The sequence below is a fragment of the Parasteatoda tepidariorum genome, chromosome 1 (assembly GCF_982258835.1).
Source record: "Parasteatoda tepidariorum strain Cologne lab strain chromosome 1, Ptep-v5.0, whole genome shotgun sequence".
Lineage (NCBI taxonomy): Eukaryota > Metazoa > Arthropoda > Arachnida > Araneae > Theridiidae > Parasteatoda > Parasteatoda tepidariorum.
Genome location: NC_141755.1, coordinates 58,009,833 through 58,023,225, shown reverse-complemented (window position 1 = coordinate 58,023,225; position 13,393 = coordinate 58,009,833). Strand labels below are relative to the sequence as shown.

The following is a 13,393-nucleotide window of genomic DNA, read 5'->3' as shown; positions in this document are numbered from 1 at the left end:
AAGGCTGCCTGCTGCTATGGAAACAAGAAATAGAGCATTAAAGAGAAAAGCTTCTTTCTCCCCTAATTCCCTTTCTCTCGCTGACCTGAACCAAAACCTGTCTTTAATATTGACCAGGGGTCTGTCTAGGTTTTTCTGAGAGGTACCTATTTTGTGAAAATGTAAACATAATTTGTGAAAAATTAAAAATTATATTTAAAAATCCAGCACAAAAATATGGCAAGAATATGGATTTATCATTTCTTAAGGAATGCAAAAATAAAATTTTAAGAAAAAGTATTTTGTGAAACTACCGTTTTTCCTAAAGTTGAATTTGTGAAGGTACCGCTAAACGGTAGTAAATTCGGTCTGGACAGACCCCTGTTGACGCAACACTCCTTCATGAAACTAGTCTAACTAACTTGTAAAACTAGTCTAACTAGTCTGAACACTAGTCTAACCTTTCAACCAGTCACCACCACAACTCCAGGGGCATGGCAAAAGGGAGTTCATTCCATAGACAGACTACACTTCTTGCATGCCACCAAAACAACAGTCACGTTTCACCTAGTGGCATGTATGCAGTATATGGTTCGCTTCGCCATCTCTGTGGTTAAGCAATTAATAGAATTAATCGGATGAGGATAAAGGTTGAAAGGTGACAATGACTTTTAAGAAGCATTCATATAGGATGCAATGGCAGCATATTAAAAAGTTCAAAAGTTTAACAAATGCATAGCAGATTTCTAATTTTTTTCTAATTGTTATTTTTACATCAAGTATGTCAGCTGCCTTTTCTAACTGGGTCATTTTGTTAAAATTGGGTCAAATTTTTAAATGGCCCGCTAATCATAGTTTTGGTCCAAAAAATTTTTAAAATAATATTTTTGGCCCTCTTTTTTTTTCAAAAAATTTTGTCTTAAAAATCTATGGCATAACAGCTGCAATTGGTTGATTTCACATGGAATGAGTCATTGAAAATATAACAAAACTTACAAATAAAGTTAGAGTTATTTTACTTTAGTAGTAAGTTTTAATTTACTCCACAATACACAAGGCTTGAAATAAGTATAGATTCACCTTTCAATGCAAAAAATATATACAGTTAAACCTCCTGTTATGGACACTCCTGCAAAATGGACGCCTCTCAATACGGACATAATTTTAATTCCCCGGCAATCTTCTATGAATAAACCATTATGTACATTCTCCACAACGCGAACACTCCCGTAACCGAACGCGGACATTCATTTTGGCCCTGAAACGCTATTTTCTATCTCTTCAAACCGGACACTACTTCCTCTAAATTTTTTTAAAAAAAACTTTTTCTGTTATAAATTGCAAGGAAAAAAAATACAACTTTTCGCCATTTTAAAACAAGTTTATTTTTTGCCTTATCCATAACTAAAAATATAGTTAAGCCATTTCACTACTGAAGAATCAATCTTTCTCTTGTCACTTTGCTTTATTGTTGTAAAGAAAGGAGAGAAAATAATACTGCTCTCCTGAAATAATTCGGACAGTGGCATCTTTTCATCTGGACCACACAGGTAATGAGACCCCTGGAGTTGCGATGACATATTAAATGCTCTCAATGCTTTTTCCCCATTGAAAATTTCTTTAATTTTGAAATTGAAGGCTGTATTTAACACAGCTGAAGTAAAAACGAGAACAGAAATATAATCTTTGATGTGTTCATATTAATGAAACACTTATTCAAACACTTAATAGCTGATCAATTGCGAATCATCAACTCCATAGGTCCTCATGACTAAACAGTGAATGACTGTGAATTATGGGAGGTTTACTTTCAAGAAGGTATTAATCATGTTCCTTATAAAATGATAGGTAGGTGTAAGGGGATGTAAACCTAATAATTAAAACCGACTGAGGACTGAAAGTTCCTATTCAGTATCATATGTCTGACTTGACTATCTATGCTAATAGAAAAATTATATTAATTTATCTACAGCTACATCTAGAATTATGTATTTATATCAAACTTCTTTATATATTCTTTTTTATCTTTCTTAAAGCTTAAATAAATATCCTTGTAGATAGTTATTGCATATTATTTAATTATATCTACATCGTTGAAAACGTTCTAAAAGCAATCAACTGTGTTAAACTTCATTATTTGGGTACCCTTCCAGTAAGCGGACAACTCTCCTAAACGGACAATTTTTTCAGTCCCTAGAATGTCCGGTTAACGGAGGTCTTACTGTATATTTATTTAAAATTGGACAAATTATGAAGAATAAAATAGATTTGAAAAAAAAATGGTTATATCTACAAGTTTCTTAAATTAATTCTTTGAATCAAAATTTTATAAACTTTTGCTACTACACAAAAACTGGAGAGAAAAAAATTATAGAACCACATACATTTTTTGGGCTTCAGGCTTTTGAGAAATGAGTTGTATTATTAGCTTGAAATTTTTTTTTTTCTTTTGAAAAAATGTTCTTAAAATATAAGTATTAAAATTATTCCAAACATTTTTAAAATCTAGGATTATTTTTTTTTTCGGAAATTTTTTTTATCTTATATTTTATGTTAACATTGTCTTTAAAATTCTAAAATATTAACACTTACCCAGAATATAACTTTTATCATCTTCAAGAGAAAACGAAAAACTTTCATTCCAAGTAGGACTTGATGTATTATTAAAATGTGTGGTTTTCTTTCTTCCACTTGGACTTCCAGGAATGTTTAAAACGACATATGGATCTGGTTTATCCACTATTTATACAGGTAAAAAAAAGACAGTCTTAGCTATTTATTAACTTTGTTTTATCAGTATTTAAAAAAAATATTTATTTTGTAACAGTTAGCTTATTTTTAGTTTAAGAGTATACTTTACCTAGATCACCAACCCAGCCTTTTGTAACTTTATGAGCTTCTAAAACAGTTACATTTAACACATTGAATGGATCGGCATTAACCTATAATAAAAATTTCTTATTCTTAAAAGAAATTGAAGGAAATTGTGCAGCTTGACATTAAACAATGTAAAACCAAAGAAATGTGTGCATAATAAAAACATACAAGAAGGAAATAAAATTATTTCTCTACCTTGTTCTTCTAATAGCCTATAATCATTTTTGTCAAGAAAATTTAAATGACAGTTTGGTAGATAGTGTACTAAGACTTGCAAAGATTTATTAAAAATATTTAATCATTAAAATTTTACCTAAAAACAATATTTACATTAGAAATGTTGATAAAAATAATGTATGTCTGTGTGGTTAAACTTAATGGTATGATTAGAATTATATAAAGAGTCAAAATAATCATCTTGATGCTACAGCTCTTGCAAAGCCTTGGCCTCCTTTAAGATTTTCAACCATTCTTTTCTGGTTGTCTATTGCATAGAATTTCAGTTTTGGTAATTACATATGTAACTGCAGCTAGCAGTAAAAATTCAAACAAAGCATCTTTTTTTTTCTAAAGAAGTCAATTTTGTTTAAAAAATTATTCATACAAACCAGAATTCAAATATTTAATAATAAGAATTTATGAAGAAAACACATTTATCAAGAATGCTGTGGTTAAAACCTAAAAACATGGATTCATATTTGGTTTCTAACAGTTGTTATTTTAAGTTACAAATACAAATTAAAATGTACCTTTAAAAGAAGTTGCAAAGTAGCTATTAAATAATTAAGTTTTGGTTGATATGTTTATTATATTTGAATAATAAAGACAAAATATCATAATAGAGATTTATATTGTCACACAGTGAGGTATTTTGCTAATCTAGATAGCCAAAAGTTAATTTTTATAATTTTAACTCTTTTAAGGTGTTAGATAGCCTGTTTGTATCCAAGGCTTATATTTTATCGAGTGAAGTTATTTCTAAAGTAAAAAGTTATTTACTACTAGAAAGCTATAATTTAAATTCTGGCATATTTTACACTGCTTCTTAAATTATTACTGTAAAAAATAGAAATCTATCTATTAATTTAATGCATGCAAGTATTTTTTTTTTCTTTTGTTTAAGAGGATATTTTTAGTTGTGACAGTATCATACATGTGACAGCCATAGCAATATATGTCCTTTTAAATAACCAGTTAAACCAAAATGAATCTAAATAGATTACCTTCTTTTTTTTAAATACAATAATAATGAAATTGTCGCTTAAGAAAGCAAATATTTGTAATAAATATTTACACCATCTTAACATCAAAACATATGAAATGTTCTTTATATTTAAAATAATCAAAAGAAAACTTACAGAATAAATCATATCAGAACACCTAAAATAAAAATAAAAAAATATAATAACAAAAATTCAGAAATAATAAACAAGTGAAGCTTTCTTAATCAAAAATTAAAGATTAAATCAACCAAAGACAAAATACATCAAAAAAATCTTTCAAAACAATTTATTTTAACAAAATCTATTAATTTCTTTAACTAAATAAATACCAATCATAATAATAATAAAAAAAGCATAAGAACATAATATATAATGAACATTTATTTCACATGCATTGAAATAAATTTAAAAGTTTAACTACTGAGGGATGAAATACAGTTTTAAAAATTCTTACTTATTCAAACTAAAGTAAAAAAATAAGAATGTATAAAGTCAACTTAAACAATTCAGAAGACCCTTATTTTAATAAAACATAGATAAAAACATTTGTATTTCTTTCAACAAGGATAAGAATATTTCTACCAAAACAGGAAGCAAAAGAGGAAATGCCAAAAAGAGGATGCGATGCTGCTGCTCTTCTTTTAAAAGATAAAACCATGAAGTTGTTCTACCCAAAACATTTCATGAGCTTTGTGCCAAATTTGTGTAGAAAATCATAACAAATGCAATGTAAGAAAAAAAATTATATGAGATAAGAGAAAGAAAGATAAACAAATTAACCATAACCAGCATATTCAGAATTAACCATAACCAAAGACAGCATATACAGAAATGTTTTTAGTGTAATTTAAACAATATAAAAATATATTGAAAAGGATTATGAGATTTTAACCTGAAATACTTGTAAAGATGGTAATGGAAGGACTTCAGTTAAATGAACAGCAGGAGAACAACTGAAAAAAAAGGTTGATACTTTAATAAAATTATCAGCAATAGTAGTTAATAAATGTTCATATAAATAAAAAAAACATGAATGCAAAGATACTATTTAAGTGATAAAAATTTATTTTATACTGTTATGCAGCTATGAGTTATACCTTTTGAGTCATACTCTTATAATTATTTTTTATTATTACTACTTTTAGTCTCTTGCATGCGCTCTCCGGTGTAACCAAAATTTTGTGAATTTTTAATGCAGGACCCAATGTAGAAATCTTCTCAGAACAGGATATACATATAAGGAGACAGCCAAGACATTGCCTTAGGGTTATATAAGGATCAAATAAAGAAAAAACTAGAACTAACAGACAGCATAGGTAAAAACTAACAGAGTCCATTTGTTCCGAATTTAAACTCATATACAGTTTTCGAAAAGAAAAGAAAAGGATTATAAGACATTTTGTGAACTTGTAGTTAAGATTGTTAGAGAGCAGATTAAAAGGCAAAAATAGGCGACACAGATTTAGACCCAAAAATTCTCATCATTAATGGAAAAAAAAATTTATTAAAAATATGAGTCAACAGTTTTCTTACAAGATTTTGAATGTGTTTAAAGATTTCATAAAAATTAATCAATCAAAGATCTAAGGAATTTTATTTTTATCAAAATTAATATTCCAATTTCACATATATCTATGCAACTGCATGTTTCCTTTTCTTACAATGAAATAATAGCAAACTAAAATAAAAAATTCTTTTACTGAATCAGCCTCTCTTAATAATAGAAACATTAAAGTTACAAAAGAGTCAGATCAGGGTTGTCACGATTTAAATGCTTTGATTAAAGTCATGATTAAAATTGCGATTTAAATCACTTGATTTTTTAAGTAAATCATTGAATTAAACAAATTTATATTTTTAATAAATCATTAAGTCTAAAATATTTATCTAGTTAGTGTATACAGTACCGTCTTTACGCATGGGCACATCCGGGCAGTGCCCAGGGGCCCCAGGCACTCAGGGGGCCCTTGAGAATCATACTTTTTATAAATTGTATTAAAAAAAAAAGCTAAGAATAAACAACTTTGCATTATATAATTTTTAAAATAAATCCCAAATAGCAAAATATGGTTTATTTTCACTCAGTAGAAACCTTTTAATGTAAACCTAAAAAGGTTGGTTATGCGGCTTATGTGTAAATCTTCTAACCTTAAAACGAGATCAGTGGCCATCTGCTCCATTCTACTCACATTACCCTCATCCAAAACCTTGGATAACAACCTTCTATATAAAAACCTTAAATCGAGGTTGACTTAGAGTTTTCAAGCTTGAAAAAAATCCTTTAATAAAGCTAGTCTAAAGTGAAAATACTCTTAAGCCTAGGTCATTATAAGGTTTCTTTGCACAAAGTCTTGCATGCTCAGCTAAAATCCACCTTGTCATGAAATTTTAATGAGCAATGCAGTTTGATCTTATCGTTAGTGTGTGACGTCAGCTAAACCGTCATTATGGACCTAAGTGACCTTATTTAAAAAAAAAAGTCCTAAAAAATAATTTGTAATCCTTTTAGGATGAAAGGTTTAAAAACTGCAATATTTTTGCCCTATTAAAAAAAGCTTTTTAGTACAAACACTTTCGTTCGACAATAAGAAGAAAATTCTGACAGAAGGTAGCCGTAAGGTTGCATGCTTTTTGGGATATATACTAGTGTAAAAAGTGCGCATTTTTTTTTCTAAGAATAGTGATTGATTACCATGCAGACACCAATAGTTTAAATAGTTTATCACTAGGAAAAATAAAAAGTCAGCCGAAATCTATTTTTCGTCGTTAAAATGAAGTTTTTAGGTGCTCAACTCCCTAAGCGATAATGTCTCTTAATATGCTTGAGATCACCGAAGTCAAGCATCACTGGCTACGGTCAGTGTGAGGGTGGTTAACCACTTGGATCAGTCTGCGTAGGGACCGAGGGTGTGTGGTATGGGTCCTCGTTAAACTGTTCTACCGTAAAGTGCTCGACTTCGCGTAGGTCATTGGGCTACCGAAGCGGGGGTGCCATCCCCTCATCAGAGGATCAAAATTGTGATGGCATGTCTTCGGATCATCCTCAGGGATGTTTCCCAGACCGTCACCTACAGCCCGTTGTGCAGCTCCAGTGTGACGTAAATGAACTACAACAACAACTCAATCTGGTTGACAACCAACTCTGTTTAGTATTTATAGTTAATTAAAGTAATAATTGAAAGTGTTTCGAATCATACGACAGCAACTTTTAAACTGGTTATGTCTGATGTGCATTGAAAGATGTTTAAATATTGATATTATAATAACTGACTTTTTAATAGTTTGACGAAACAATTAATACCTTTTGAATTTTTTAAATTGCTATACCCTAGCCGCAATGGCTCAGGTGATAGAGTGTTCGCCTTCCAATGAGGTGAACCGGGTTCAAATTCAAGGATGGCTGGTCGATACGAATCTGCATCCGGCTTGCACAGACCACAGGGCTGACGTGAAATATCCTCAGTGGCAGACGGATCATGGGTTAGAGTCCCTTTGCCGTCAGACTAACCGTGGGAGGCTCTCGTGGTCTTCATCTCCATGTAATGTAAATACGGGTTAGTTCCACTGAAAAAGTACTCCACGAATGCAAAATTTCTCCCGATACTTGATACAAGAGCTCCTTTGTTTTCTATATTGAGTTCAAAAGTAAAAGGCTACAGAGTTGAACATTAGAAGTCGTAAACCCAAAAATTGGGTCGGCTGTTCAATGACGGTTATAATAAAAATGAAACAACTGTTTAACCCTTGGCCGGGATAGCCTGGTTTGTAGGGCACTGAGCCCATGTACGTGGGTTCGATCTCTGCCGGCGAAAACTCCCTGTGTAGTAAATGGTGACTGATGCACGTTAAGTCTGTCGAGTCACAAAGTCCTCCATGTTCCCATAACAAGTCATACCTCTGGGGGTACTGATCCAGGAGTTTCCTTGTCTTCTGGATTGGTTAAAAATTACAAGGCTGCGGAATTGAACATTGGTAGACGTAAACCCAAAAATTGGGTTGGCTGTTCAGAGACGGTTACAAAATAAAATACAATACTTTTTTTTATATCCCTATGCTTTTTAATTTACTTATTTTAATTAGCTTCTTCGTTTTGAAAATTACTTACTATTTGAGGATTGCAATTTGTTAGCATCTCATTTATTTAAGAAAAATTATGCCTAGTTTAAAAATGCTTTATTTTATGTGTATTGAGTTTTTGGGGCTATAAAAATGTGTTTTATCTTTGTTAAAATTATTGCATATCTTAAAAATGCTTAATTTTATGCATGTGAAGTTTTTTAGTTCTATTTTAAACAGTATGAAATGTAATAGGGGCCTAAAACATTTCTGTGCCCGGGGGCCCTGCTTGCTATTAAGACGGCCCTGAGTGTATACCAATATTATAGAGAGATTTGTTCTGGCCACAGCAACTTATAATAATTTTATTTTCTTTAATGCATTCTGATCAAAATTAATTTACTCTTCATTGAATATCAAACTGACAAATTGCCTCACTGCCTTTAAAATATTAGGATGTTAAGTATGGATAAAAATAATTATGACTCTTTTTATTCAATGATTTATTTCTGATATTTAAATAATAATTGTTTATATATTATATATATATATATATATATATATATATATATATATATATATATATATATATATATATATATATATATATATATATATATATATATATATATAAAGAGAGAGAGAGAGAGATTGTATGATTTTTAGTAACCCTGGCTTAGGTTTCATTAGGGTTTATAAATTGGTTGCACGTTTTACATTTTTTTGTCTATTTTTTGACAAAAAGATGGATAGTACTCTTAGTAAAAATATGTTTCACTGCAAATTAGAAAAATGAGAAATGATAAAAATAGAAGTGCAAGGTAAATAGTTCAGTAGATCCTCTCAAATTAAGCAAATCTGAATTATTCATTTAATGAGCAAACTGTAAATACATATTGAGTAATATTTTAACATTTTGTTTAGTAAACATTAAGTTAAAGTTATATATATATACATATATATATATATATATATATATATATATATATATATATATATATATATATATAACTAAAAAAAATAATAAAAAATTAGATTTAGTAAATTTCATTACTAATATGTTTACGTATACAAATGCATATCAAAATTTGATTTTAATTTTTTCATCTATTACAAAAAAAAAAAAAAAAACCTTGATTAATACATTTTAAAAAATTAAAGTCTATCAAATACGTAATTAACTGGTGAATTATATATGTGTAGTTTTAATTGTTTTCTTAATCGAAATGTTTTCGTGAAGAAAGCAAGTAATCTTTAGACTAAAAATATTTTTAAAAGCTAGGTAAATCTTACTCTTTTTCAAATAATATAATTTTAACTAAAAAATTCATAGGTAAGATCAATTTGAACGAGAAATATCATGGGTCTTTTTATGCGCTTCGGTATTTTAGACAAATATGGAAGAATAATGCAAATGCATAATTCACCATATGGAACATTATTACGCAATTTAAGAAGTAATAATCTCTTATCTGTTTTGACAGACAGAATACAGAATTTACTTAACTTACAGCTGTTCAGTTAGCTTTAAAATATCTAAACTTTCAGCCATGCTACTGGAACAACAAAAAGTAACAGAAGAGTAAACAAAACTCAGACGAAGTTTCGGAATTGATAATGTGCGCGTTGAGAAGTCGATCGATTTCAATTCAATTTTCATGCCATAGTGTTAAACGATTTTTTACAAGGTAAACGAATCACTCTGCAAAATCAAAAGCGCATTCTCACTAAAAGCAACTTGCATAAGTGCACATGATCGCGATTGCTTGCGCAAGCAGATCCTATTAAAGCGAGCGTAGAAGAGCAATACAGTATGAATGTCCCTTAAAATATCTTTGGTTTCCAAATTAATTAATCTACTAATTACCATAAGAGAGAATACAGCTCACGTGCTTGATATGAACCGACTCTCATTTTTTCCGTTATTGAACCCACTATCATTTGATTATTACGTGAACCTGCCGTCATTTGAACACTTTTACAACCCACACTCGTTTGCTGAATACTAGAGCCCACTTCCTTTTTATCGATACTCGAACAGACTATTGTTTGAGCAATTTTTCAACCTAGCTTCTTTTAATCACCATTCGAGCCCACTCTCTTTTAATCGGTGCTCGATACCTCTATTTTTCGGTACATAAACCAACAATGTTCTTACTGTAAAACATCCAAAATCGTAAACTATAAACATCCAAATATCCATGTCTAAAACATATCAATAATAAAAGTCTAAAGAGATATACAAAATGACTTAGATATGTCTGGATATCTCAATAATATCCAGACAACTGTATCCTCCAGAAGTCCCGCAGTGGAGTGATCGTTAAAACACGGTTCCCAGCAGATCACCGAAGTCAAGCATCACTGGCTACGGTCAGTGTGCGGGTGGGTTGCCACTTGGATCAGCCTGCGTAGAGACCGAGGGTGTGCGGTATGGGTCCTCGTTAAACTGTTCTACCGTAAAGTGCTCGACTTCGCGTGCAGGTCGTCGGGCTACCGAAGCGGGGGTGCCATCCCCTCTGCAGAGGATCAAAATTGCGATGGCATGTCTTCGGATCATCCTCAGGGATGTTTCCCAGACCGTCGCCAATAGCCCATTGTGCAGCTCTAGTGCGACGTAAATGAACAACAACAACAATATCCTCCAGATATCTATAAATGATATCTCAGAGATATACAAAATATTTAAATCCATAGACTTAGACGTATTTAGATATATTTAAGAAGTCTGTCCGTATATCCACTGGATATTGCGATACGTAACAGCTGGTGCGTATACAAATAACATGTCTAAACGTGCTTGGATATTCCTGGGATATTAGTGGCTGTATGGGGAGAACTGCTTCGAATTCCGATAAAAAGAAAATCAATTCGGTAGGTAGATACTTTATTTACGTCGCAGACTTCGAGGTAAAACTTCATTGAGTATGATCCGAAGACATACCATCACAATTTTGATCCTCTGCAGAGACAGACCACTTTATCAATTTAGACATAGCTCTGAAAGGGGGGGGGATTTTCCCCTTATCCCTTTACTCATGGTACTGATCTACAGATTTTACGAGTAAGTATATCGCTTGTTAGTGGAGATCGAGGATAGTGGGTTCAAGTATTGATAGAAGGTTCGAGTAATGATAAAATGATAGTAAGTTCGAGTACCGTTACAAATAGTTAGTTTGATTATTGATCAGATGATAGTGATGACGAGTAGTTTTAAACAGAGAGTTTATTGGTGTACTGATTAAAGATGACGGATTTGAGTATTTATCAAAAGGTGGTGGGTTCAAGAACGATTTAAAGATTTTAGGTTTTAGTAGTGATAAAACTAAAGCGGGTTCGTTTCCCGATAAGAAGATATTTGATTTGAGTATTGATCAAAAGAGAGTAGATTCGAGAAATGATGCAAGTACCCATAAAACGAGAGTAGATACAAGTACCGATTAGGTATAGACTGACCCTCAAATTGGTACCCTCCTACCTTGGTTACTTTCTGTTGAAGCAATTTATCTTTTCAGGAATTTTATCTTTTAAGAAAAAACTATAAACGAATGTGCAATTAAGTTTTATTTTTTTTACAACGCATTATCAAATGGTTTAAATAACTCACAATTCGCGATCGCAACACTCGAATACGCCATCTGGGGAGAGACCGGTTTCATGCCTTTAGCCCTTCTCCCTTCCCTCTCCTCCTTTTTTCAGTTGTATAGGAATGTACTATGATATTTTTTCTTTTCTTAATATTTTTCCTTTTTATATAATAAAAATATTTCTTAAAATTTCCATGATACTTTTATTTAGAACTATGTTTAATGTAGTTTTCAGTTCCATATAGTTTCTCAAGTTAAAAGATTTTAATCTATACGAAAATCCAGAGAGAAACTAACGTACTTCCTTCCTCTATGACTTTCCACACGCTAATGGGGAAAGCATGTGAAGTGTTGCCATAGGAAAAGAGTTCTGCTCTACGCCACCTGCAGCCCATTTCGATCGCCAATAACTCAAAAATAAAAAAGTTTTGTTATTAAAAAATTAACTTTTCCAAATTATCTTAATATATAATACATATAGTATTAACTAAGTATGAAAAAAACTCGCACGAACTAAACACCTTTAAAGTTAGAAAATAATTGGTTAAATATTTCGTGAGAAAATAGAAAAAATGTTGAAGACTAAAAGTGTCTCTGCCATTATTCGCGATCGCAACACTCGAATACGCCATCTGGGGAGAGACCGGTTTCATGCCTTTAGCCCTTCTCCCTTCCCTCTCCTCCTCTTTTCAGTTATATAGGAATGTACTACGATATTTTCCCTTTTCTTAATATTTTTCCTTTTTACTTAATAAGAATATTTTCTAAAATTTCCGTGATACTTTTCTTTAGAACTATGTTTAATGTAGTTTTCAGTTCCATATAGTTTTTCAAGTTAAAAGATTTTAATCTATATGAAAATCAAGAGAGAAACTAACGTACTTCCTTCCTCTATGACTTTCCACACGCTAATGGGGAAAGCATATGAAGTGTTGCCATAGGAAAAGAGTTCTGCTCTACGCCACCTGCAGCCCATTTCGATCGCCAATTGTAGGGTAGGGTAGTATATATATATATATATATATATATATATATATATATATATATATATATATATATATATATATATATATATATATATATATATATATATATATATATATATATATATATATACATATATAACGCCAGTATAATAATGGCAGAGACACTTTTAGTCTTCGACATTTTTTTTAAATTTTCTCACGAAAAACTTAACGAATTATTTTATAACTTTAAGGTGTTTAGTTCGTGCGAGTTTTTTTCATACTTAGCAATAAGATTTAAAACTTTCAGTGGTTTGGGAGACTGACAATAAATTATGAAAGAAAACAAGTATTTTTGAACACCATATGCCAGAAAATCAAATAATAAGCTTGTAACTTGTATTGATTACTTTAGTTGTCATTTTTTAACTGCACAAAATTTCGAAAGCCTAGCGTAAATAAGGAGTAAGAAGCGTAGGAAGCCTAGCGTTCGAAAGCCTAGCGTAGGAAAATATGGACATTTTAATAAAAAACTAATTTTTTTGATTTACACTTTTTTTTTCTTCTTTCTATAACTTGATAAATATTAAAAGCAATTAAACAAAATTTTTTAAGTAATTCAAAATTAATTACAGAATAATTGAGTTAAAAATTGAAAAAAATTCGCAAAAAATCATGCAAGATAAAAGTATTTGAAGTAGTTTTT

The 13,393-nt window shown here is 30.8% G+C and overlaps 1 protein-coding gene across 4 annotated transcripts in view; it reads right to left on the bottom strand.

Annotated features, from left to right (window-relative positions):
• LOC107457549 (cytosolic phospholipase A2) overlaps positions 1-9,799 on the bottom strand; it is a 40,713-nt gene extending 30,914 nt beyond the window's left edge. The window contains exons 1-5 of one of the 4 annotated variants that reach the window (XM_016075724.4): positions 9,647-9,781; positions 4,972-5,032; positions 4,215-4,236; positions 2,840-2,921; positions 2,572-2,718 (exon numbers count right to left, since the gene is read on the bottom strand). In XM_016075724.4, the coding sequence (XP_015931210.3) occupies positions 2,572-2,718; positions 2,840-2,921; positions 4,215-4,226 (241 nt within the window). In that variant the 5' untranslated portion in view covers positions 4,227-4,236; positions 4,972-5,032; positions 9,647-9,781. Of the gene's footprint in view, positions 1-2,571; positions 2,719-2,839; positions 2,922-4,214; positions 4,237-4,533; positions 4,657-4,971; positions 5,033-9,646 lie in introns of those variants that run through there. The other 3 variants (XM_087165219.1, XM_016075723.4, XM_016075725.5) reach the window with 3 other exon arrangements.
• Positions 9,800-13,393: the final 3,594 nt, after the last annotated feature.